Consider the following 27,619-nt stretch of genomic DNA (forward strand, 5'->3'; position numbering starts at 1 on the left):
AGTGATGTTGGGAAGCAGATGTTTGGGGATGCAGGGGTGCTGGACCCAAGCATGGCCCCCCGGGACACGGCACACAGGCAGCTTCCAGGACATGGCCAAGAGGGCCTCACCTAAAGAAGAGGCGGAGGGAGCGCATGTGACCCAAGTCCACTCGGAACACACCGCAGATCTGCTCCAAGGCGCAGGCCCGCTGCGGCTCGTCCCAGCGCGGGGGCTGCAGGAGGCCACTGCTGTCCGGGAACTGCAGGTGGGCGTCCACGCTGGAGGGGGAGCTGGTGGAGCAAGTCATGTTAGGGCCACACGTTTCTCTGTTGTGCAGCCATGGGGGAAGGGCAGGGAGGGCTGGGGAAACCATTTCAACGTGCATGCACACTCAGAGATATAGCTGAACACGCTGGGCACATAGAGGCTGTCCACGGACACCCATGAATGAACGAACGAATGAATCCTATCATAGGTCTTGCCCAATTACACTTTAATGTGGATGGGAAAGCATTTTTGTGATCAAATTTTGTTCCACCTCAACAGAGATATTAGGTTGTCATAATGGCAGATGAGGTCCTACTGACTGGGTTTGAGCCCTTGCTATGGGACCTTGGGCAAGTTACCAAGCCTCTCTGAGCCTTTGTTTCCTCTTTTGCACAGTGAAGATAATAACATGGCTTCGTGTAGAATGAACAGTGCTCAGTGCTGGGCACCCTGGTTTTCAGGGCTTACTGAAAGAAGCTGTTTTGTGACCATTTTAGACAGTGTGGGGCTTCCTTTTGGGTTCAGTATTTTCCTGAAAAAATAGTGGTTCCATAAGGAAGCATTTGGGTTATAATACTGTTAATACTAATAGTAAACACTTAGCTCTGTGTTAACCACTTTTCATGTGCTTTTTATCACATATAAGCTTCACAATAAATCCTAGGAAATGGGTGATTATTACCACCATTGTACAAAACAGGAATTGAGGCTCAGAAAGGTTAAGTAACTTGTCTAAGGTCACACAGCTAGCAGGTGGTAGAGCTGGAATTTGAACCCAAGCTTTGTGGCCCACACCTTCACCAGTGTATTTAACTGCTTCTAAGTTCAAAGTTCAGCAATACAACCCCATTATCTTATTCTACTTCTTTAAAAAATTAATAATTTTGTTTGGCTCCTCGGTTGCCAAATATTTTATTACACGGATTCAGCTACACCACAGGTTAAATGCCGTCTCTTGAGATTTAATAGTAACATCTAGCAGATGACTGCTAAAATATCGCCAGAGTAAAGGCAAGCATCAGTTCTGGATCCCAACCCCGATATCCCACAGAGGTAAGACTGCAATCACTTTATCCCACTTTCCTGTTTCAGCCGAGAACATAAAAGTGTCGGAGGCAATGAATCCTGAGGCACCTCTTCCTCTGATGGGCACCAGGTCTCCAAATGAAGCTACTCTGGATTGTTCAAGCACAATCCCTCTAACTCGGAACTTCCTCAAAGAGGAAGACTGGCCTTTGTAGAAACTTCGCTGCTTCTAGAACAATACTGGGCCTGGTGTGCAGTTCTTCCCCACCTGCCTAAGGAAGTGGGCTGAGCCAGGTCCTCCCATTTCTGAGGGGCACCTGTGCTCTCCCAGGAAACAGACTCAGGTAAAGATAGACAGCCGGATGGGAGGGTAGGTAGACAAGCTGAAGCACGCAGCCACACGGCAAACTCGGACCCAAAAAGGCTGAGGGATTCCCTGTCCTCCCGAGGGGAGCCTGAGTGGCTGCACTATGCAATGACTGTCTGCAAAACAAGGCAGCCGCAGGTCTGAAGACAGCCCCCCACCATGCCGCTTCACACAGCATTTCATAATCTGCGTATTGAACAATGAGGCCGCAGTGGCCGGAGAGCATGTGCTTGGCGTGCTTCCCCGGCGGGGCCGGCCCATCCGGGCTCACCTCCAAGCCCAGCCAGAGAGGGCCCACCAAAGGGTGGCATTATTTCCAGCCCCTCTCCCCCAGTTCTCCCCACCGCCACTCCACACGTACATAGCACGATCCTCCAAAACCTGCATGCCCTTCTCAACATGCTACGTCCTGCTCACCCCACAGGGCAGGCCAAGGTTTGCAGAAACCAGATCCAGGATGGACACTTGCTCTCGCAGAGTCCTGGCCAAAGCCACTGCTCCTCTGCTGTGGTGGAAGGACTGGGGTCCTGAGGGGAAGCAGCCCAGGAGAGAGGCCCCCCAACACCTTCCTGCAGCAACTTGCCCCCAGGCAGAAGTCTGCCTAAACCCTTTTACAACTCCTGAGGGGGAAATTATTTGCATTAATTAATTGATTGATGAATTAATTCAAGACATTATGTTGGGACCTACAGCTGGGGTTCCACGGTTCAAACTGGAGCAAAGTTGATAGGAGACTTCGTTCTCTTTTATTTAGGGCCTGTCATAGCAGATGACTGTACAGTCATCTAGGTCACCTAGGGCCACATCTGTTTCTGCCTGAAGACCCATTGCCATGGGGTTGAGGGCCGTATCTCGTTTGCTCTTCTGCATCCCCAGCTCTCAGCACAAGCCTGGCACAGAACACAGAGATTTTACACCCATGCCTGGGATGAAAGTGTTAAATGTCTGGGAATTTTGAAGTCATAGAAAAACATGGAAATAAAATCTTGGGAAAATTGAAATATGTACAATTTTTATTTTTTATCTTTTTACACATGCAGAGCAATTTGGTTTTAAGAATACTCATGTGTGGCATATAATTTGGCTTGTTCGTAAAATTATTGTGTGGTACATTAAAATTATAAGGATGGTTTATCTAAGGCAATAACTCCCAATATGCTATAAGTTAAAAATGTTTTATAGGTAGAGGGAGAAGATGCTAAACTCTAAGAAATATAGCATTTCTTTCTGAAGATCACCAAAATGCAAAACAGAAATGAATAAGAAAAGCCAGCTCTGCCGCAGCAAAACATAGCAAGCGTGTTCTTTGTCAATCTGGCAACTCCTGCAATGTCAGGCACAGAGTTGGAGATTAAATATGGCCCCAAATTCCTAGAGTGGTGTTTGTTTCCCTACCCCTGAATCTGGGCTGGCCTTTCGAGTGGCTTTGGCCAACAGGATGTGGTATGAGTGACATTCTATGAGCTCCAGAGCCTGGCCTCAAGAACCTTCTGTATTCTCACTCTTGGTATACTCCTGCCACCATGTAAGGAAGCCCAGGCACAAGTGATGAGAGATCACAAGGAGAGAGAGACTCAGCTGACAGCGTCAGAGTCCCCGAACCTCATGGACAGAGACCATTTCAGACCCTCCACCCGGTTGAGCTCCCAGCTGCCGACAGCTGCCTGAGGAAGCCCCAGAGCACCCAACAGAACAGGCTGACTTGGCCCAGCCCAATGGGAAGACCTGTGAGCAAACTGAAGATGGTGGTTTTAAGTTCTGGAGTCCTTTGTTACGGGGCTATAGGTAACTGATAGATACGAGAAGTGTCTGTTTTCAGAAAAAGCTTGAGCAGGAAGGAAGAAACCTCCAAAATTATTATTTTTGGTTTTTTGGGGTTTTTTTGGTCATGACGAGGAGCATGCAGGATCTTAGTTCCCCGACCAGGGATTTAACCTGTGCGCCCTGCAGTGGAAGCGCGGAGTCCTAACCACTGGACTGCCAGGGAATTCCCTTCCTCCAAAATTACTGAATTGTGGTTCTCAAGGTCAAAGAGACATTGCGGCCAGACTCTAACATTTTTAAAAATCCAAACTTCTAAGTTAGCTCTTGCTTTTCTTCCTTCTGAGCCTTTTGATTCAGTTGAACAGTAAGTCGATGGAACCCCAGCTGTAGGTCCCAAGTATAGTGTCTTGAATTAATTAGTCAGTCAATTAATTAATGCAAATAATTTCCCCCTCAGGAGTTGTAAAAGGGTTTAAGCAGACTTTTGCCTGGAGGCAAGTTGCTGCAGGAAGGTGTTGAGGGGCCCTCTCTCTGGGGCTCCCTCACCTCAGGGCCCCAGTCCTTCCACCACAGCAGAGGAGCAGGAGCCTTTACCCTGGACTCTGTCGGAGCAAGCGTCCATCCTGGATCTGGTTTCTGCAAACCTTGGCCTGCCCCGTGGGGCGAGCAGGACACAGCGTGGTGGGAAGGGTGTGCAGGTTTCGGAAATTGTGCTGTGTGCATGTGGAGTGACGGTGGGGAGGACTCTGGGGGAGGAGGGCTGGAAATAATGCCACCCTTTGGTGGCCCCTCATAACTGCCAGAACTTGGAAGCAACCAAGATGTCCTTTGGTAGGTAAATGGATAAACAAACTTCAGTACATCCAGGCAATGGAATATTATTCAGCGATAAAAAGCAATGAGCTATCAAGCCATTATGTCCATATGCATTACTAAGTGAAAGAAGCCAATCTGAAAAGGCAGAGTTGGAAACTTACTATATGGTTCCAACTCTATGACATTCTGGAAAAGGCAAAACTATGTAGATAGTAAAAGGATCACTATCCTTTTGTCAGAGATCCTGGTTGTCAGAGACTGGGGGGAGTGGGAAGCAGTAAATAGGTGGAGCACAGGAAAGTTTTAGGGCAATGAAACTACTCTGTATGACATTATAGTGGTGTAGTGGTGGCTACATGTCATTATATTACATTTCTTAAAACCCATGCAATGTACAAGAGTGAATCGTAACGTAAACTATGGACTTTGGGGGATAATGATGTGTCACTGTAGGTTCATCCAATGTAACAAATGTAACAAATGTACCACTCTGGTGGGGATGTTGGTAACGGGGAGGCTTTGCATGTGTAGGGGCAGGGGTATATGGGAAATCTCTGTACTTTCCCCTCAATTTTGTTATGAACCTAAAACTGCTCTAAAAAATAAAGTCTATTAAAATGAAAAGCCAAAAAACAAACTGGGACATATATATGACAAGGATTAATATCTTTAATACAGAAAAAAGTATGTAAACTTAAAAAAATGAATGCCCAACAGAAAAAATGGCAAAGGTACAAGAAAAAACAAATCACTAGAGAATAAATACAACTAGCCAATAAAATTTTCGTGTCCAGAGTAATGAAATAAATGCAGATGGAAACAAGATACAATTTGAGGGGAGGTCTATGAAATTGGCATAATTAAAAAGTTATGAAATATAGTGTAAGTAAGGGTTTGGGGAAACACTCTTGCACAGCTGGGGGCACTGTATGCTGTTCAGATTTCTCTCAATGGCATTTAGGAAATCGGATGCAAAAGGCTTAAAAATGTTTATGTATTTTGACCCTTTACTTTCATTTCCAGATATTGATCCTAAGAAAACAGCCAGAGATACCTACAGAAAATATGTATGTGAATAGACACAGAAACAGCCTCTGACAAAAATCTAATGCTCATTCAGGATAAAAGCTGTCAGCAAACTAGGAATAGAAGGGTACCACTTCAGATTGATAGAGGGCACCTGCAGACATTCTACAGTTCACATCATACTCAACGGTAGGAGACTGAATTGTTTCCGCCTACAATTGGGAAGCTCTACACTCAGCAAGAGGCAAGCAGAGAAACTGAAACACATAAATATTGGAAAAGAAGAAGTAAAACTGTCCTCATTTGCAGATGATATAATTGTTTACATGAAAAATCCCATGGAATTTACAAAATAACTATTAGAACTAATCAGTGAATTTAGCAGAGCTATAAAATAAAGATTAATGTAGAAAACTTAATTGTATTATTAAAGACTAGTAACACATAATTGGAAAATGTAATAAATAAAAAATTCCACTTATAGTAGCAAAAAGCCCATATAAAATACTTAGAATAGGGACTTCCCTGGCGGCGCAGTGGTTAAGAATCCGCCTGCCAATGCAGGGGACAGGGGTTTGAGCCCTGGTCCAGGAAGATCTCACATGCTGTGGAGCAACTAAGCCCATGCGCCACAACTACTGAGCCTGCGCCCTAGAGCCCGCAAGCCACAACTACTGAGCACACGTGCCACATCTACTGAAGCCCGTGTGTGCCTAGAGCGCGTGCTCCGCAGCAAGAGAATCCACCACAGTGAGAAGCCTGCGCACCACACAACGAAGAGTAGTCCCCACTTACCACAACTAGAGAAAGCCCGCATGCAGCAAAGAAGACCCAACACAGCCAAAAATAAATTTTAAAATTAATTAATTAATTTAAAAAATACTTAGAATAAGTCCAACAAATGACATTCAAGACCTATACACTGAAAAACATAAAACCTTGCTGAGAGAAATTAAAGGAAAACTAAATAAATGAAGATATATACCATGATCATGGATTGAAACAGTCACATCGTTAAGATGGCAATCTTGCCAAATAGATCTACAGATTCAACACAATTCCAATCAAAATTCCAGCAGAATTTTCTGGGTAGAAATTGACAAACAGACTCTAAAATTCATATGGAAATGCAAAAGACCTAGAATAACCAAAGCAAATATAAATAAAAGAAGAAGAAAGTTGGAGGACTTATTATAAACCTACAACAATCAAGGCAGTCTGGTATTGCTTAAAGAGCAAACTTTTAAATTAATGGAACAAAATAGAGCCCAGAAATAGGCAAATATGATCAGTTAATTATCGACAAAGATGCAAAGACAATTCAATGGAGAAAGAAAAGCTTTTCAACTGATGGTGTTAGATCAACTGGATATCTGTATGAAAAAAAAATTAACATCAACCCTTTCTTCATGTCATACACAAAAATTAACTCAAAATAGATCACAGACCTAGATATGATACCTAAAACTTTAAAACTTCTAGAAGAATCCATAAAAGAATACTTTTGCAACCTTAGAATAGGCCAAGTTTTCTTAGAAAACAAAAAGCACAAAACATAAAATAAATAATTAATAAATTAGATCATTGAAAACTCTTTTCTTCAAAATACATTATTAAAGAAAATAAAAATGCATCCCACAGCCTGGGAGAAAATATTCATAATACATATATCCAATGAAAGACTTGTATCCAGAATATGCATGAGGAACCCTTAAAACTCAACAGTGTTGTTAGATAAATATTTCTTAGGTGTGATATCAAAAGCATGATCTATAAAAGAAAACAAGTGATAAATCAGACTCATTAAAATGAAAAACTTCTGCTCTTCGAAAGACACTGTTAAGAAAATAAAGAGACAAGCCACAGACTGGGAAAAGATATTTGTAAAACACATATCTGATAAAAGATTTGTATCCAGAATATATAAAGAACCCTCAAAGCTCAGTAACAAAACAAACAACAGAATTTTAAAATTGCCAAAAGATTTGAAAAGACTTCACCAAATAAGCATATGACATCATTGATCATGTGAGAGAAATGGAAATGGAAACCACAATGTGATATAAGGAGATACAATGTGACACACTACACACCTATTAGAATGATTAAAAAACAAACATATGAAAACTGCTGTTACAGAGTGCTGGCCAGGATGCAGAGCAACTGGAACTCTCATACTTCGCTGGTGGGAATAGAAAATGAAAGAGCCACTCTGGAAAATAGTCTGGTGGTATCTTATAAAGAAAGTCAAACATACACTTACCATACAACCTATCAATCTCAATCCAAGAGAAATGAAAAGTGTTCACACACAGATCGGTGTATGAACGTTTATAGCAGTTTTTTCATAATTGCAAAAGCAAGAATCAACAGGTATTTCTTTCAACTGCTGAATGGATAAGCAAACAGCAGTACAACTATACAGTGGAATACTCTTAAGCAATAAAAATGAAGAAACCACTGATACACACAACATGGATGAATCTGAAATGTATTATGTTAAGTGAGAAAAGCTAGACTATACACGAAAAGATATGCAGCATCATTAGTAATCAGGGAAGTGCAAATTAAAACCACAATGAGAAAAAAAAAAAAAAACCACAATGAGATACCCCTACACACCTGTGAGAATGGCTAAAATTTAAAAGACTGACTATACCAAGTGCTAACGAGGATAGGGAGGAACCGGAACACACTGCTGATGGGAATGTAAAGTGGTACAACCACTCTGGGAAACAGTTTGGCAGTTTCTTAAAAAGTTAAACACACACCTACCATATGACCCAGCCATTACACTCCCAGGTATTTACCAAGAGAAATCCGAACATTATGTCCATATGCAAGACATCTACACAATGTTTGTAGCAGCTCTATTTGTAATAGCTAAGAACTGGAAACAACCCAGTGTCTATCATCAGGTGAATGGATAAACAAATCATGATATATACATGCAACGGGATCAGACTCAGCAATAAAAGTGAATGAACTGCTGATATACACAACAATGTGGATATATCAGAAAATCACTATGCTGAGTGAAAGAAGCCAGAACGAAAACAAACAAACAAACAAAAACATACTGTGGGCATTCCGTATATATAAAGTTCTAGGAAACGCAAGCTAATCTACAGTGATAGAAAGCAGATAAGTCATTTTTGAGGTAGGGGCTAGAGGGAGGCATGGGTTACAAAGGGACACAGGAAATTGGGGGGTGATGGATGTTCATTATCTTGATTGTGGTGATGGTTTCACCAGTGTACATATGTCAAAACTCAGCAAATTGTGCACTTTAAATATATGCAATTTATTGTACCTCAATTATACTTCAATAAAGTTGTAAAAAATACCAATATTCAACTCAGTATTATTACCTAATTTCTAGCAATAAGGGATATTTTAATATATTGTAGCACATGCATATGATACAATGCCATTAAGCTACTATAAAACGTTTTATAAAAGTATTTAATGACCAAAGAAAATGCTATTATGTTGAATGAAGAAAGTAGGATGAAAAATTATATGAAATGATACAGTATGGTTTTGTATATAATGTATATTTATAAATATTTTAAATCTACATAAATATATGAGTAGAAAACTACACCAAAATGACAATAAAGATCATCTCTAGATGGCATTATAGTTTATTTTCATCTTGTTCTTTATCTTACGCATTTTCTAAAAGGAATAATGTATCATTTTGATAATCAGAAACAATAAGCTAATCTTCTATCTTTTTTTAAACAAGAAGTCCATATTAGCTTTTATACTGCAAAACCAATAAGGATAATTTCAAAAAGAAAAGAAAAAGTGAGGTATCAAGGACCAATTATCATCAGTTACCCTTTATTTGAGGTTTCCTATGTGCCAGGAGCTCTGCTGATTGCTTTAAAGACTTTCTCATACCAACACTATGAAGGAGATATTATTAACCCCATTTTATAGCTAAATAGACTGAGGCCAGGAACATCACCCTCAAATTTCACAGATGGTAAATGGCAGAGCAGGGATGGGCCAGGTGTGGCTCATCCAAAGCTCAAACTCCTGACTCCTATGGTGTGTGACTTCCAGAGACAATGGCAATGACTTAAAAAGAAAAAAAGGAAGATACAGAGGAAAACAAAATTCTATTTTAAAAAGCATCTCTTAAAGAATGCCCCTGAAAAACATACCTACTGCTCCCCATTGCCCCATGCTCCTGGATCTGAAACCGTCAGCAGTCAGGTTTTGTCTGCCAGTAAAGCCCCAGTCCTCAGCCTGGCACGTGATACACTCCACAAGTTAACCTCAGCTTATCTTTGCCTGTTCCTCCTTGTATTACTGCATCACACTGTATGGCTTTGAGCAATAGAAATTTATCTCTCCCAGTTCTGGAGACCCCAAGTCCAAAATCAAGGTGTCAGCAGGGCCAAGCTCCCTGTGAAGGTCTAGGGGAGGATCCTTCCCCGCCTCTTCCAGCTTTTGGTGGAATCCTTGGCTTTCCTTGGCATGTGGTACATCAGCGGTCCCCAACCTTTTTGGTACCAGGGACCGGTTTCGTGGAAGACAATTTTTCCACGGAAGGTGTGGGGGGGTTGTTGGTAGTGGGGGGATGGCTCAGGCAGTAATGCGAGCGATGGGGAGCAGCAGATGAAGCTTTGCTCGCTCACTATCTGCTCACCTCCTGCTGTGCGGTTGGGTTCCTAACAGGCTGTAGACCAATAGCAGTCTGTGGCCCAGGGGTTGGGGACTCCTGTGATACAACACTCCAGTCTCCACCTGTCTTCACATGGCCTTCTTCCTTCTGTGTGTGGGTCTCTGTGTCTCTGTTTTCTCTTCTTATAAGGACACCAGTCATTGGAATAGGGCGCACCCTAATCCAGATTGGCCTCATCATAACTAATTACATTTGCAAAGACCCTCTTTTTAAATAAAGTGGAATTTTGAGGCTCGAGGTGGACATGGATTTAGGGGGACATTATTCAACCAAGTTATACCCCTTTGCATGTTCCCACTATATCTTAGGCAAACTGGACAACTCACGTCTTTCCACCCCATAAGGCCCTCTCTCCGTGCATTTGCCTCCTTGGGTCCCTCCCTCTGGGTTGCCTGCTCTCCTGTCTCTATTCCTGTTCTTTTCACTCTCCAAGACCCAGTTTGTCTGTGTTGTTTTCCTTTGACCTTAGGGAAGCTGCTAAGCAGAGTATCTGGTGTGTCACAGGTACCCAATATATGCTGATTTTCCTTTATTTCTTGCAAAATCCTTAGAATTTTATCCTTCTCTTTTGTGTGTTTTGCTTTGGATTTTGTATTAAGTCACTTGCTGATGCCCAAACCAGACAAAGACATCACGAGAACATAACATTCTAGGCCCTAATGAATATCCCTCATGATAGAGACACAAAATTCTCAACAAAATACTAGCAAACAAAATCCAACAACATATAAAAGGGATCATACACCATGACCAAGTGGGATTTATGCCAGGAGTGCAAGGGTGGTTCAACATATGAAGATCAATCAATATAATATACCAGATTAATAAAATAAAGAACAAAAGCCACATAATCATCTCAATAGCTGCAGAAAAAACATTTGACAAAAATCCAACACCTTTCATGATGAAAACACTTACCAAACTAAAAATAGAAAGGAACTTCCTCAGTCTAATAAAGGGCATCTATAAAAACCCACAGCTAACAACATACTCTATGGTGAAAGACTGAAAGCTTTCCCCCCTAAGATCAGGAACAAGACAAGGATGTCTGCTCTCACCACTTCTATTCTACTGGAGGTTCTACTCAGAGCAATTAGGCAAGGAAAAACAAATGAACAAAAAAGAATCCAGACTGAAAGAAAGAAGTAAAATTATCTGTTTGCAGATGATATGATCTTGCATATAGAATATCCTTAGGAATTAAGAGACACACACACACACACACAAACCTGTTAGAACTAATACATGAATTCAGCAAAGTTGAAGCATACAGGATCAGTTTACAAAAATTAATTACATTTCTATACACTAGCAACAAAGAATCCAAAAACAAAATTAAGAAAACAATTCCGGGCTTCCCTGGTGGTGCAGTGGTTGAGAGTCCGCCTGCCGATGCAGGGGACGCAGGTTCGTGCCCCCGTCCGGGATGATACCACATGCCGCAGAGCGGCTGGGCCCGTAAGCCATGGCCGCTGAGCCTGCGCGTCCGGAGCCTGTGCTCCACAACGGGAGAGGCCACAACAGTGAGAGGCCCGCGTACCACCAAAAAAAAAAAAAAGAGTTGCACAACAACAACTGCAAAAACATTGTTGAAGCAAATTAAAGAAGACCTAAACAAATGGAAAGTCATCCCGTGCTTATGGATTGAAAGACTTAATACTGCTAAGCTGGCAGTACTCCCCAAATTGATCCATAGATTCAACACAATCCCTATCAAAATCCTAGTTGCCTTTTTTGGAGTTATTGACAAGCTGATCCAAAAATATTATGGAAATGCAAGGGACCCAGAATAGCCAAAACAATATTGAAAAGGAAGAACAAAGTTGGAGGACTCACACTTTTCAACTCCAAAACACACTATAAAGTGGTACTGCCATAAGGACAGACGTATTGATCAATGGAATAGAACAGATGATCTAGAAATAAACCCATACATTGATGGTCAATTGGTTTTCAACAAGGGTGCCAAAACAACTCAGTGGGAGAAAGAATAGTCTTCAACAACTGGTGCTGGGACAACTGGATATCTATGGGCAAAAGAATGAATTTGGACCCTTACATCATACCATATACAAAAATTAACTCAGAATGGATCAAAGACCTAAATGTAAGAGCTAAAACTATAAAACTCTTAGAAAAAACACAGGCATAAATCTTCATGACCTTGGATTAGGCAGTGGTTTCTTCAATGACATCAAAAGCACAAGCAACCCAAGAAAACATAGATAAATCGGACTTCATTAGAATTAAAGAATTTTGTGCTTCAAAGGAAACTATGAAGAAAGTGAAAAGACAAATCCACAGAATGGGAGAAAATATTTGAAATCACATATTTGATAAAGGACTAGTACTCAGAATATATATATATAAAAAAAAATTAGAACACAACAAAAAGACAACTGACCCAATTAAACAATAGATCTATCTAAATAGATGTTTCTCCAATGAAAATATACAGGATTTCCCTGGTGGCACAGAGGTTAAGAATCCACCTGCCAATGCAGGGGACAAGGGTTCGAGCCCTGGTCCAGGAAGATCCCACATGCCGCTGGGCAGCTAAGCCCATGCATCACAACAACTGAGCCTGTGCTCTAGAGCCCGTGAGCCACGACTACTGAGCCCGTGCACCACAACTACTGAAGCCCGCGCGCCTACAGCCCGCTCACCACAGCTAAGAGTAGCCCCCGCTCGCCGTAACTAGAGAAAGCCCGCGCGCAGCAATGAAGACCCAGCGCAGCCCAAAATAAATAAATTAATTAATTAAAAAAGAAGATATACAAATGGCCAATAAGCACACGAAAAGATGCCCAACATCATTAGCCATTAGGGAAATGCAAATCAAAAGTACAATGAAATACCGTTTCACATCTACTAGGATGGTTACAGTAAAAACCAAAGATAGAAAATGTAAGTGTTGGTGATGTTGTGGAGAAATTTGAACCGTTATACATTGCAATGGGAATAAAAAATAGTGCAGCTACTGTGGAAAACAATTTGGAAGTTTCTCAAAAGTTAAATATCGAGTTACCATATATGACCCAGCAGTTCCACTCCTACGTATACACTCAAAAAAATTGAAAATATATATCCACACAAAAACTTGTATATGAATTAATGTTCATAGCAACATTATTCATAATAGCTCCAAAGGGGAAATGACACAAATATCCATCAGCTGAGAAATGGATAAACAAAATGAAGTATATCCATACAATGGAATGTTATTCAGCCAGAAAATTAGTGAAGTACTGATAAATGCTATAACACAGAGGAATCCTGAAAACATACTAAGTGAGAGAAACCAGTCACAAAAGGCCACACACATACTGTATGACTCCATCTCTATGAAATGTCCAGAGCAGGTAAACCATAGAGACAGAAAGCAGATTAGTGGTTGCTAGGGGCTAGGGGAGGGAGGAGTGGGTTTTAACTGTGATGGGTATGAAGTTTCTATTCTGGAGTGATGAAAATATTCTGGAATTAGATTGTGGGGATGGTACAACTTTGTGAATGTACTAAATGCCGTTGCATTGTACACTTTTAAAGGGTGAGTTTGGGGACTTCCCTGACGGTCCAGTAATTAAGACTCTGTGCTTCCACTGCAGGGGACACGGGTTTGATCCCTGGTCAGGGAACTAAGATCACGCATGCCACGTGGCAAAGAAAAAATCAATAAAGATCTCTGTTTCAATTCATGTAAAATATACTGCAATAAAATATTTTAAAAAAATAAATAAAGGGTGAGTTTTACGTCATGTGAATGATATCTCAATAAGAAGAAGTCACTGTGTCCCCACACTCGCCTGTCTGATTCAGCCGGCATATCCCCTGGCAAAGGCACAAAGCATGACCTCAGTCAATACTTGTTTATTCAACACAAAGTTCTCAGTGCCTCCGTGTTCTGGGGACAGCTGGATGCCGTCCCCACACATGTGGACTTTCATTCTGGTGGAGAACGGAGAGCAGACACATAAGGGAATGACTATGTCATGGGGACACGGGCGCAGAGGTGGGAGGCCAAGGGGCTGGGAGCAGACACTCTTGAGGGTGGTCTCAGGAAGCCTGGGTGAGGCCTGAGGTGGGGAGAAGAGCCAGTAAAGCAAAGAGCGCAGAGAGCATTAATAGGTCAAATAAGCAACACATGCTGGCAAAAGGCACCCATCACTAGGTGTGTCCTACAGGGGAAATGGCACCAACCCTGGGAACAGAAGTTCATTTTGCTCTTACATTGTTGAGTTTAACTTTCCTCCTAGTGAAGGAATGGAAATGATCTCATATTGTAAATAATTTTACATTGGAATATACTCCTTGCATTTTTTATTGCTTAACTTTTGCAAGTAATAAATAAATTCATTTTTGTGGTTAAAAAATTCAAAATATACTAAAGTGTGCAAAATCAGCAGTGGAAGCGCCCCTTCTGACACCTCCCCACTCTGTCCAGTGTGCCCCCCAAGAAGCCATCCTTGTCAGCAGCTTGGTGATTCTTCTCCCAAGCCTTGCTTCGTGTGTTCATGCATCTGAAGGTAGCTTGTAGAAACCATTTTAGAATAATGGCTGAGGCACAATTAAAATAGAACAGTCTAAACTTTTATTCAGTTTGACTCATTAAAGTGAATCAATCACTCTCCTCTATAACACTTGACTTCATTCAAGGAGGACTTGAGGAAGCCGGTTCCCTGCTCACCAGAGGATGGGGATCTCACAGGAAAGCTAAGCTGAGGATCATGGGTAAGTGGATGATGACAGCACATGGACCAGGTGCTGCTGTCATTGAAGCACAAAGCGCTGGGAGGTGTCAGAGAAAAACATCACTCAGGGAAGGGGGTGTGGCCCCTGGAAAGGCTCCGTCCCAGAGGAGGTGGCACGAGGGCTGGTCCTGAGAGTCTCTGGGTGGAAGGAAGAGCCTGGACAGGCGCAGGGCATGTGCGGAAGGAATGATAAGGAAGCCAGAGGGCTGGCTGGAGTCATTCTCAGAAGGGCCCTGGTATTGATTTTTTAATCAGGTTGTCCCAAAGAATTGAAGGCAGGGACTCAAACAGATATTTGTAAACCGATGTTCATAACAGCATTATTCACAATAGCCATTTCTCTAAAATACATGGAAACAAAATAAGTGTCCGTCGACAGATGAATGGATAAACAAAATGTGGTCTATACATACAATGGAATAGTATTCCATCTGAAAAAGGAAAGAAATCCTGACACAGGCTACAATATGAATGAACTTTGAAGACATTCTGCTCAGTGAGGTAAGCCAGCCGCAAAATGACACATACTGTAGGATTTCACTTATATGAGGTGCCTGGAATAGTGAAATTCATAGAGACAGACAGTAGATTACGGGATGCTGGGGGAGAGAGCATGGGGAGTTAGAGTTTAATGAATAGAGCTTCAGTTTTACAAGATAAGAGTTCTAGAGATGGGTGGTGGTGACAGTTGCACAACAGTGTGAACGTACTTAACATTACAAACTGTACACTTAAAAATGGATGAGATGGGGCTTCCCTGGTGGCGCAGTGGTTGAGAGTCCACCTGCCAATGCAGGGGACGCGGGTTCGTGTCCCGGTCTGGGAGGATCCTGCATGCCGCGGAGCGGCTGGGCCCGTGAGCCATGGCCGCTGAGCCTGTGCGTCCGGAGCCTGTGTTCCACAACGGGAGAGGCCACTACGGTGAGAGGTCCGCGTACCACAAAAAAAAAAAAAAAAAAGGATGAGATGGTAAACTGTATTTTATCCCAATGACAATACTAAAAAACGTCAATGGGTTACTGATTTAGAATTTCTCAGTTTCCTCCACTCCAAAATATATTTTCTCATCTTTCCTATCTCTCCCTGGCTCACTCAGGCAGGATGCCCATGCCGGATCAGCTGTAGGACTGGCCAGCCCCTGACCCATGCGGAGGCTACACAGACCAACGGGTGGGAAGGAAGGAAGCCCTGCCACGGAGCTGCGTTATCTTGAGCACTTTGAAGAGTCTGTGGAATAAGTCCAAGAATATTGAAAGAGTGGGTAGAAGGCTGGCCATCTTGCTTCCAAAGTGACTGTGTGTGGCATCTCCCTGTCAAATTCCTATCCTGCCTCCATCTCTGGCCTTGTTGGTGGTGGTGACCTCCGCACTGTACCTGGCAGGCTGCCCCACATCCACTTCTTCTATGTTAAAGTGACCCCTGGGAGGGGGGAGTGGGATGAACTGGGAGATGGGGATTGACATATATACACTATTGATACTACGTATAAAATAGATAACTAATGAGAACCTACTGTAAAGCATGGGGAACTCTACTCAGTGCTCTGCAGTGACCTACATGGGAAGGAAATCCAAAAAAGAGGGGATATATGTATACATAGAGCCGATTCACTTTGCTGTACAGAAGAAACTAACACAACATTGTAAAGCAGCTATACACCAATACAAATTTTTAAAAAAAAGTGAACCCTGGGAGAAGCTGGGCTGTTCCACTGCTTCACGACGTGAAGTGCTCTGTCCTCAGGGGACCCTGAGAGAAAGCAAGGCCCACAAAGACCCAGTGGGAGTTCCCTGGTGGCCTAGTAGTTAGGATTCCAGGCTTTCACTTCCATGGTCCTGGTTCAATCCCTGATCAGGGAACTGAGATCCCGCAAGCCGTGCAGAGCGGCCAGAAATAAATAAATAAATAGACTAATAAATCAATAAATAAAAATTAAAACAAGAAACCAACATTGGTTTAAACAAAAAAGGATTCAGAAAGGCCCCCTAGTCTGGGCAGCATTCCCTCCCCCAAGCAGGGCTTTGGGTTTCGGGGAAGAGTTTTTTGTTTTGTTTTTTGTCTTCCCGCTTGGTAAAATCTATGTCAAGAAATCCACCTGAGGGGTTCAAGGAAGAACAAACAACTGGATCTTGTGTAATCCACCAGGTGGGAGCGCTCGGCCAGCTGGCATTGCTGCCGCGCCCACCTGGCAGAGTCACACGCTTGGCCCTGCTGGCTGTGAGGTTTTCTCAGAACTCTCGCCTCCTATGGAGCCTACTTGAAGGGCTGCCCTGAACCAGCCAGGTGCTCCACAAGCCCTTATGAAGATTCCTTGATCGTTACACAAGAAGATTGCTTAGAAGAAGGAAGCCTGGGCAATCAGGATGTTCTGGGAGCCCCAGGCTCCTGATTTTAAGGGATCAATGACATAGGCATGGGTATTCAGAGAGCCATGGCCACAACAGGTCCACCCTGACTGGGGAAGACAAAGATCACTTTTACCCCAGTCTGCCACCAACCCGGTCTGCGTGTCACCAACCATTCATAGCTTCAGGCCCCCAACCACCCCAACTTGCCACTGGCGGCCCAGGAACTGTTCCCAAAGCCCTCAGCACAGATGCAGTTTCTGGAGAAGCCTGCCTCTGCCCATGCACGTGGAGCTTGAGTGCCACTTTGGACCTGGAGAGGGAGGGGCTGTTTCAAAGCCACTTTGGATTGGACGGGGCTCTGCAAAGACCTGGCTAAGCCTCTGGCTAAGCATCAGGGCAACAGTGGCCTTGAGGGCGACTGGCTTGGTCACGAGGGCCAACGTCCTGCACTCCCACAGCCTCCACCCATTCGTAGGCCAGGAGGCCAGCCAGGGCGTGGACATCATGCAGGCCAGTACAAGATGCCGGCCTCACAACGCTGGGCATTTCTGAGTTCTGTTTTGTTCCTGCAAAACTAACTAGTCTACACACAGGTCAACCTGTGATCTTGACCTCACTAACTGTACCTTGCCCAGACAAAGCCGAAAGGACAGGATAAAATAAGAACCAACACATACAGAGCAGTTTAAGTCCTAAAGGTTTATACGGCATCCCCACCGCATCTCTACTAGCACGCCCACTTTTCAGATGTGACAACTGAGACCCAGAGAGGCCCAGTCATTGCTCAAGGCCACGCTGTGCCCTGACCACTACACTAAATTATCTCTTGTACAGCAGGGGAAAGCATCTCTTTTTCCTCTATCATGTACCAATTTTACGGCTTTTCTCACATAGGGCTTCCAAATGTTGTCTGACTGACAAGCAGCCAACTAAAAATACAGGAAGAAGAGTTCTAAAGAGAAAAGGATGCTGGAGGACACGTCACGGCAGCACACACACACGTGTGTGTTTAAATACTGAAACACGAACGGCCACGTCAGGCCATCAGGCATGTTTGCGGTGTGCCTACATCCTTCCTGCCAAAGACAAACCGGATGGGAAATCCTCCCCTTGCACAGCGTGGAGCCTGGAAGACTTGGGACCAATCCTGCCTTGGCCCCTTATCTAGCCTTAGGTCAGTTACCTACCTCTGCTGGGCCCTGGCCTTCTCAGCTGTAAAATGGGGAGATGGGAGGGGGGGAAGCACAGGGACAGGGCTGAGGGACTGAGATAACAGTGAGTGGACACTGCTGTTCTAACTGCCTGCTTGTCAGGTGCAGCTCTGCCGTCCTGCCAGCTGTCTGTGGCTGTTGGGAGGTCAGTCCGGAGTGGGACGTCCTTTGCCTTCCAACGCCCCAGTCAGCCCTATCTCCTCCTTGCAAATTCAGGCTCCAGAGTGCTTGCTGTTCCCAACCCCAGTCCCATACCTGAGTCCCTGGCTTTTGCACCCCTCCCCCGCCCCCTAATGTCCCCTGCACCTCTCTGCTCCTCATCCTCTGGAGTGTGGCCGAGCCCTCCGTGAGTGAGGACTTCAGGGAGAGATTGTCCCGTCTGTGTTCCCTGTACCTGACCCTGGGGGACTCCCCAGGGCTCTGTTAATCAGGAGGACAGGATGGGGCAGGAAGGGCGGGTGTGGGGCAGCTGCCCTCCATCACTGACAGGGAGCCCACCTTCCCTGACCCCTCATCCCCCCAGCTGTGAGCCCTTCCCCGGCCTCTGTGCCACCCCTGATGTGTCATTCTTCCCAGCAGGGATGGTGTCTTAGCCGTCTTTGTAACCTTTGCCCCACAGGGGCCTGGCATGGAAGAGGAGGGTGCGGTTGGATGACAAAGGAAGTTTCACTTTCCTCATCTTAATTTTTAGATCTGTAAAATGGAGGTGACAGTGGCTGGATTCTGATCTCTGAGACCCTGTTAGGCTCTCAAATTCTGGCAGTTTGGAAAATGCATACTAAGCTGACTGTTGCAAGCAAAAGTGTAGGCACCTCTGCCATAATTAACATCACACACGTCACACAAACACACGAGCACACACACGTAGTGGCGGCTGAATGTACCCCCTGGGCTGGACTCTGCCCGGTTTCCGCTCACCACGGAGACTGTGGGGCCCTGCTCTGGGGTTTGCTGGCAGACCTCAGCCCCCCTGTGCACCCAGAAGACAGTCAATCAATGTCATTTCCGGAACAGCTGGCCAGAGCTCTAAACCTTAGCGATTGTGGCGACTTCCCTTCCCAAGCTTTTCAGAGACCTTGGTGCTGAAGATCACCAAGGGATCCCGGTTCTACTGGGCTCAAGGGGTCATTTCTGACACAAGTGGAAATGGGAAGTTATCAGAGTAGAAGCCCTGCATCTTGTTATTCCAGCCCCCAGAACCTGCCGTGGCTGAGCTCAGGGTGTCACCAGCCACACCTGAGACCAACTTGGCTTTCCTGTCCAGAGGGACTTGAGAGCCGCAGGATGGACGGGCGGGGCCTGGCTTAAATCACAGCTCTTGGTGCCGAGAGCTCGGCTCTGCTGGGAGCTGGGAGGGCAGCGGCTGAGCTCTGGCGATTAACTCTGCTGGGCGTCCCTGATGCCGCACAGGGCTAATTATGAAAGGTGTAAATCACGGGGAGGAGGAGAGCAGACACCTTACGCAGGTTTATTACCAACACAATTTAGGAAAAGATAACCAGGCCAGGCCTCTCTTCCTTTGGCAGCCGGGGGGAGTGGTGCTGGCAGATAGGAGGGGAAAACGCACTAGTCCTCAGGGAGCTGTTTTTATTTTAATTTTTTTCTGAGTCATATAGAATGACATTGTCAGATTTCTAAGTAAAATTAAGAAAAATTTCACTTAACCAACCCGACTGCTTTCGAGGGTTTCTGAGCAACCATGTATCATATGCATGTATGATTGTTACACAGGTAGACTCAGGATGTACATGGGATGCTGTGTGGGTCTTTTCCCACTTAACTTTATTATATGGTATCATTCATTATGGGCTGGAGACTCTGATGGCAGGAATCATTTGTTTTTCTTTTTCCCTTAAGGCATTTGCAAATATGCTTGGAGGCTAAGGGATGCTGGGTACATCTAATAAATAAAGCAAAATAATTAATAGCCCAAGCAGCCTAGAGACCCCTCCTAGCTGCTTTCGAGCTAGGCTTCTGAGAAGCAATTGTTCTGCTTCATTCCCGGCTGACTCCATCCTTGAGACAGACTTCACTGAGAAGACAACAGCAGCGAGAGCTTTCTAAACACAAAAAGAATGAAAAGCAGAGTCACACATTTCCTCCAGATTTTACAGGAACTTAATATGGGTAAGAAAATAAGACATTTCTAAACCAAAGTGCTCTTATTAGCCGCATGTGCTCAGCCCATTCATGGTTGTACCTTGGAAGTTTTGTAAGACCGAGAAAACTATGAGTGACACAAGTTCTGGCAAGAGCCAGACCCTGACCAAGGCACGGCCCGTGAGGGCCACTCAGGCAACGCCCTGAGCTGCAGAGACAAGCAAATAATGCACACTCACAGGTGGGGGTGTCCCCAGCATCAAGCCCAGCCTAGTCCATGGCCAGTCACGTGACCCTTTCAAAATGAAGCTACTACACCAGCCCAAACCAACAAGGTGATATTCAAGGAAGACGGGGGAGGGCAGGGAGGACAGGAGAGGGAACACAGGTTGTCACAAACACCCGGGTGTGAAAATGTTCCTGTGTCCTTTCTGTGGGACCAAGATTCAACTGTAATCTAAGTGCTGGCTGGGGGTAGAAAGAACCTCGCAGGTCAGGTAATTTAATGCCATAAAAAGGCACCTTGTAGGGCTTCCCTGGTGGCACAGTTGTTGAGAGTCCGTCTGCTGATGCAGGGGACACGGGTTCGTGCCCCGGTCCAGGAAGATCCCACATGCCGCGGAGCGGCTGGGCCTGTGAGCCATGGCCGCTGAGCCTGCGCGTTCGGAACCTGTGCTCCACAATGGGAGAGGCCATAACAGCAAGAGGCCCGCGTAAGGCAAAAAAAAAAAAGGCACCTTGTAAATTGGTGCAGCCACTATGGAAAACAGTACAGAGGTACCTTAAAAAACTAAAAATAGAATTACCATATGATCCAGCAATCCCACTCCTGGGCATATATCCAGAAAAAACTATAATTTGAAAAGATACATGCACCCCAATGTTCACAGCAGCACTATTTACAATAGCCAAGACATGGAAGCAATCCAAGTGCCCATCAACAGACGATTGGATTAAGAAGATGTGGTATATATATACAGTGGAATATTACTCAGCCATAAAAATGAAATTCTGCCATTTGCAGCTACGTGGATGGACCTAGAGAATATTATGTCTAGTGAAATAAGTCAGAGAAAGACAAATACTGTATGTTATCACTTATATGTGGAATCTAAAAAATAATGCAAATGAATGTATATGCAAAACAGAAACAGACTCACAGATATGGAAAACAAACTTGTGGTCACCAAAGGGGAAAGGGAAAGGGGAAGGGACAAAAAAGGGGTATGGGATTAACATATACAAACTACTATATATAAAATAGATAAGCAACAAGGATATATTGCATAGCACAGGGAATTATACACATTATCTTGTAATAACCTATAATGGAGTATAATCTGCAAAAATACTGAATCACGAATCACTATGCTGTATACCTGAAACTAACACAATATTATAAATCAACTATATGTCAATTAAAAATTTTTTTTAATTTTAAAAAGGCACCACGTTAATCTTGCATGATTTTTCTGCAAAAATTCCTGAAATCAGCCATCAGCCCCGAAAAGTCACCTACCATCTATTGGGCCCCAAGTCACTCGGGCCTTCCTAGAGTGGGAAGGGACTCTATGTTCCTCCTCCAAAAAGCCCGCCCTAGACTGCAGAACCAGCAGAGGTGGAGGCCAAAGACTCAGTAACGAGAAGCAGACTCTTGGGGGCCTAGGAGTTCGCTGACCAGGGGCCTTGCTATGGGTGGGCAGGGGGGCTCCATTGGCCAGAGCCTAGGGCTGATGAGGCCTAGGTCGATGTGAGTCCGTATGCGTCTGCTATGACCAAATACAGGAAGGCTTGCCTGACCCCACTGTGGGCACCCACTCTGCCCAGACCCTCTGGGTCATGCACCCCTGCACCCAGAAAAGTGGCTCACAGTGTGGGTGCTGGGGGTGGTGGCTGTGCAGTAGGTCAGGACCCCTGCAGTCCCCTGGCAGGTCCCCCAGGTCTGCAGAACAGAATCATCATCATCCAGGCTGGTGGTTTCCCAACTTTTTCAGTGACGTTCCCCTAGGCAATTTAAAAATGGAATGAATACTAATAATAAGTTGACTAAATTTAGGTGTTCCCCTTAGGCATCTGATTAAATTTCATGAACTCTTTTTCAGGCTTTCAGCCCAAGTTCGCCTTCTCTCTCAGCTTCACGGCAAGGTCTGCTTGGCCATCCCGTGAGTCAGTGGACTCCACCTGTCGGGCTGGACTGTCCCTCCCGAAAGAGGCTTCTGGGGGAAGGGCAGTTGGGGGTTGCAGTGCTGCGTCATGGGTCGGGGTAAGCAAGGTCTGTCCAGAGAAAGAGCATGTGGTCACAGAAGCACCTCAAAGGTCAGGAGGCCAATCGTTTCATTTTCCTAACAAGAAACACTGAGGGAGGAGCTGAGAAGCACAGCTGGTGGGAGGGAGGGCAGAGCTGGGAGCCAGAACCTTCTGGATTCTGAGCTTTGGGCTTTGCACCCTCCCTGTGGCTCCTTCCCATTTTCAGCCAGTCTGGGTTCCCGTGGACAATTCAGGAGCCCCAGTAGCAGAGACAGCCAGTCCTTAAAGGCTCTCCCCGACATGCCATCTGGGACACTCAGAGTGATGGCCCAGGGACAGCCCTGCCATGCCCTCCCGTGCATGGCCCAGCGCCCTCAGTCCTTGCAGGCTGGAAGGGGAGCCATGAGTGACTCGGGAACCCCATACCAGAGCTGACTCGGAGCTGCTGGTATTGAGGGTAGGGGTCAGCAACTGGGCCCTGGGTGCTGGGGGGCCCTGGAGGGGATGTTGGTTGCCATTCTCTACCACTCCTAACCCCAAACCGCAAATAATAAAGACAATAAATAAAAAATCGCTTGCATTCTTGGATGGGGTGCTGGCTATTCACTTACGTTCACTTAAATTCCATCCACATGGTTGACCCCACAAACCTGAATTCTGTATAGAGCACCACATCCCATGAGTGACGTTGAAACAGAACTTGCTTTGGATCCTTTTCCTCCCTCCCCTATGACGCCCCTTACACACCATTCTTGTTTCTTTGTCCCCTGGGCCTGGTTTCACATTGACCAACATCATCCTTTGGCATCGAGCCATGGTTTGCTTGGCTCAGGGCATTTAAGGCAAACCAGGATTGGGACGCTGGCTGACAGAATCTTCTTAGAGCAAAATGCTGTTCACCAACCTGGGGAGGATGGGCTTGGGTAGCTCTGCTTCTCAGGGTGGCACAGCCATCCTCCAGCAGCCTGACTCAGCCGGACCCCGAGGCTGGCTGTCGGCCCTGACTGCCAAGCAACTGTCTGTCCTTGGAGTTGGTTTACAGGGTACAAGGGACACCAAACATCATGGGTGGCGGGTCCGAGGGAGGTGGTGTATCTCCCTGCCTCCTGGTCTCCATGTAAATAATCCCCAAATGGTGGTACTGGCGGGAGGCTTTGGGAGACCCTCAGATGAGGGCTTTGTCTCTTGGATGCACTCTTCTATAAAATCAAAGACCCCAGGAGATAAATGGGCCAATTACACATACTTCACAAAAGAAGAAACAACATGAATAAACATACAGAAATATATTCAAAATCCTTAGTCATAAAGAAATGCAAATGAGCATGGTTTTTAGCCCTTGGATCAGCAATGATTTACTTCCAAAGGGGTGGAAGCCAATTTTGGGAGGTGTACCATGAAGCCAGCACCTCCTCCTGCCCCAGGCGGGGTGAACAGTCAAATCTCTACCCTCTCCATGAGCCCTACTTTCATAGGAAAAGGAATGTGCTTGTTACAAATTCAGACACTCGGAGGCGTGTAAAGCAAAACTGTCAAGTCTCTTGTTCCTTCACCAGCCTCAGCCCAGACTCAACCCCACCCCTCCATCGTAACTCCAGGTACCAGTGCGGCTGTTCTACGTGTGCACACACACACGTGCACACACAGGCACATGCGTTAAAGCAGAAATAGGATCATGCTGTCAATACTATTACAGCTGGCTCTTTCTCAGTTACCATATTCATGGCCTCTGTCCTGTCAGTACGTCGGATCGGCTGCACCTCTTTTTAAGGGCTGCTTCAGGTTCTGTGTATTTATTTAAACATTCCCTATAGACAAAAACTTGGGGGATGGTTCCTGTTTCTATTTTTTTGTAAAATAAACAATATCACACTGAACTTCAGTGTGTGTGCGTGTGTATGCATTAAACCTTTGTGCATGCACAAAATTACACATCAGACCTTTGCACACGTGGAACCTCTGTGTGTATACAAATATTTACACCTTTGTGCACATCTGTGAATTTCTCCACAACCAAGGCTTAAGCTTTTAAAGCAATAATTGGCAACATGTTTCAAGAATTGAAAATGTTCCCCTCTTTGATTCTGTTTCTGGGAACCCACTGGAGGAATAATCCTATTTGTGTACCAGCACCAAACCCAGGCAGGTTTCTCATAGGATGAGCAGAAAATTGGAAACAACTCAATGTCCATGAAAGGTGCATGGTCAAGTGAAATGTCATATATCTACCCAATAGGATATTAAGTAGGCATTAAAAATGATGGCCATTAAGAAGACATGGGAAGAATTTACAATAGGACATGAACTGAAAATAGCAGGACAGAACTCACACAATCCTGGTGGGGGCAAGTGTAAGCCAGCCCATTGCCGGTGTAAAACACGGGTGCATCTTGTGAAGTTGAGCACACACATCCCAGAGGGATTCTCTCCCTGCACCAAAGATGGGCGCAAGAATTGTCATAGAGAAAATCCCCGAATACACACCAAATGGCGATTGCCAGCAACATGGATGGACAATCTGGGGAATAGTTACAGCTTGGGGTACCTCACGGCAGAGTCACAAGAAATGAACAGCGAGATCTTAGACACAGACCTGAGTCACAGAAGGTCGCAAAGGATGCTGACATTTTAATAATTCTCAAAATCAGACAGAACTAAACATGTGTTGTTGGGAAAAGTATACAGATGCGGACAACCTGCCTTAAAAGAGGGAGGAAATGATGCCCACGGCATTCCAGAAAGTGATTCCTTCTAGAGTCTGGATTCCAGGAGAGGAAGCGGCTGCAGTGGCTGGGTCAGTTCGGTCGTGTAGCTGTGCGACAGGTAATGGGGGAGCATTTTATTATTATGCTGCATTGTTTACATGTTATATATGTTTTTTGCATGTATTCAATATAACAAAATTTTAAATTATTATTTTAAAAACCACGAAACCAAATTTTACAAACAGCATGTCTGCAACTCTGTAAAATAACTTAGGCGTCAGAAACAAAAAAATAAAAACAATCACAAGGCCAGAGGAAATACACCAAAATGCTGACAATGGCTGTGTTGGTCGCGGGTAAGATTTCACCCCCTTGTTTTATCTTTTTCCTGTTTTCCAAAATTTCTTTAGTAAGCAGGTGTTACTTTTATAATTAAAAAAGAAAAAGCCCTCCAAATCATTAAAAACCTCCAAGGTAAAAACAAACAAACAAACAAAAAGCAAAACGATTGCCGCAAGCAATCAACCCACGGTTTCAGCAGGCAAATAAATGAAGTAGGTCAGACGAGCACATGAGAGTCAATACTGGGATGTAACAGAACACAAGGGCGGCCCTGACACCTCCCCCGCCCTTCTGGGGCCCCTGGTTTTCTCCTGGCCACCAACCCATCTCTGGCTTCAGACACCAGCACCCATGCCGGGCCTCCCATGGACCGAGGTGGGGCTCTAGTGTGGCCCCTACACTATTCGTTTCCCAGGGCTGCCTTAACAAATCATCACGAACCGGGTGCCTTAAAACAACAGAATCTCTTCTCTCACACTCCTGAGGCCAGAAGTCCAAAATCAAGGTGTCCATAGGGCCGTGCTCCCTCTGAAGGCTCCAGGACAGAGTCCTTCCTGCCTCTCCCTGATTGTGGCAGCTCTGGCAACCCTCCTGGTTCCTAGATTTGCAGCAGCATCACTTCGATCTCTGCCTCCGTGTCACACGGGCTCCGCCCCATGTCTGGGTGTCCTTTTCTGTCTTTTATAAGGACACTTACTGGATGTAGGGCCCACCCTAATCCCGTATGATCTCGTTTTGATCCTTGCCTTAATTCTGTCTGCAAAGATCCTTCCCAAGACGGTTCTGCTCTGAGCTTCTGGGGGGACATGAACTTGGGGGGACACCCTTCAACCCAGCACACATACGGTTCCCAGGAGCTGAAGGCATATTGAACTAATTTCTATGACTGGGAAGCTGCACAGCACGTTGGAGGCAGGACAGCCACTCCAAGGGCAGGCGGAGTCTAGGGGGATATCCTGCCCTGCCTGGTCCCCAGGGTGCCTGGCCCTCATTCTCAGAGGGGACAGCTCCTGGGCACGTGGACTTGGCCATCCCGGGTTCCTTCCCTCCACCCTCGAGGGAACGCAGGCCCCATGTCCTGAGACCCTGGTGTTGAGTCAGGCCCGAGGGGTGTAGTGCCAGCGGCCAGGACCCTCCCCCCCACCCATCTTATGGCCGCCATTATTCACTGGTCTCCATTTGCTTTTCAGACATGCATTTACCATCGTAAACTGTGCTAAGTGCTATTTAGTAGCTAATTAACTTTCTGTGTGAAGACCTCTCTAATTGCGTGCTCTCCCCGCTCCGCTGGGGTCCTTGGGGGACGCAGAGCTGTCCTAGGGCATTTGTTCTGCTGCTCCAACCTCGCGGGCACAACTTCCTGCCCGGCAACAAACTGCCAATCAAGGCAGCGGAGGTCAAGGGGGACCAAATTAGGAGCCCTCCGTTGCTGCCAAACTTGCTTGGTGAAGCTTAATTTAAATAGAAAGCAAAAAGGTGATGAAAAATAATTTCCCCCAATGAAACTCTTTGCCAGGCGGCGTAAGGGGCGCTGTCCTCTGCTCTCTGGAACGGCTAGTTTCTTCTTTGAAATGTTCCGACTGGAATCTGTTTATATTTTGACTGCACTGGCATCTGACATCCATCAAATGGAGAGATAATCAGAAAATAAAAGCTTTTGATTAGCACTTGCATAAATCACTGCAGTGCCAATTCCTGCATGGTCCCAATGCAGGGGGCAGGGTGCAGAGGCAGCAAAGGTGCTGTTGGGTTCGCATCCACCCACTTTGGGCCCAAAGCCATCGCTAGCTTTGTACACTGGTCTCAGACCTTGTACTTCTAGGGCACGCTGGGCATAAGCTCCACATTGCAAGAATGCGTTCACTTCCTGAGTGCAAGATCTCTGATCATCCTCCCAGACAGGTGTCCAGCCCAAGAGGATGTTTTTGATTGTCACAAACGCACAGTTTTGAATCAGAGCTTAAGAGCAGG

At 45.2% G+C, this 27,619-nt stretch overlaps 1 protein-coding gene across 2 annotated transcripts in view; it reads right to left on the bottom strand.

Moving 5' to 3' along the window:
- TBC1D16 (TBC1 domain family member 16) overlaps positions 1–27,619 on the bottom strand; it is a 62,670-nt gene that overhangs the window by 11,142 nt on the left and 23,909 nt on the right. For both annotated transcript variants that reach the window (XM_027080919.1, XM_027080921.1), the window contains exon 3: positions 111–272. In XM_027080919.1, the coding sequence (XP_026936720.1) occupies positions 111–272 (162 nt within the window). The remainder of the gene's footprint in view (positions 1–110; positions 273–27,619) is intronic.

The sequence above is a fragment of the Aethalodelphis obliquidens genome, unplaced genomic scaffold (genome assembly GCF_003676395.1).
Source record: "Aethalodelphis obliquidens isolate GAN/ISIS:26980383/991018 unplaced genomic scaffold, ASM367639v1 scaffold44, whole genome shotgun sequence".
Classification (NCBI taxonomy): domain Eukaryota; kingdom Metazoa; phylum Chordata; class Mammalia; order Artiodactyla; family Delphinidae; genus Aethalodelphis; species Aethalodelphis obliquidens.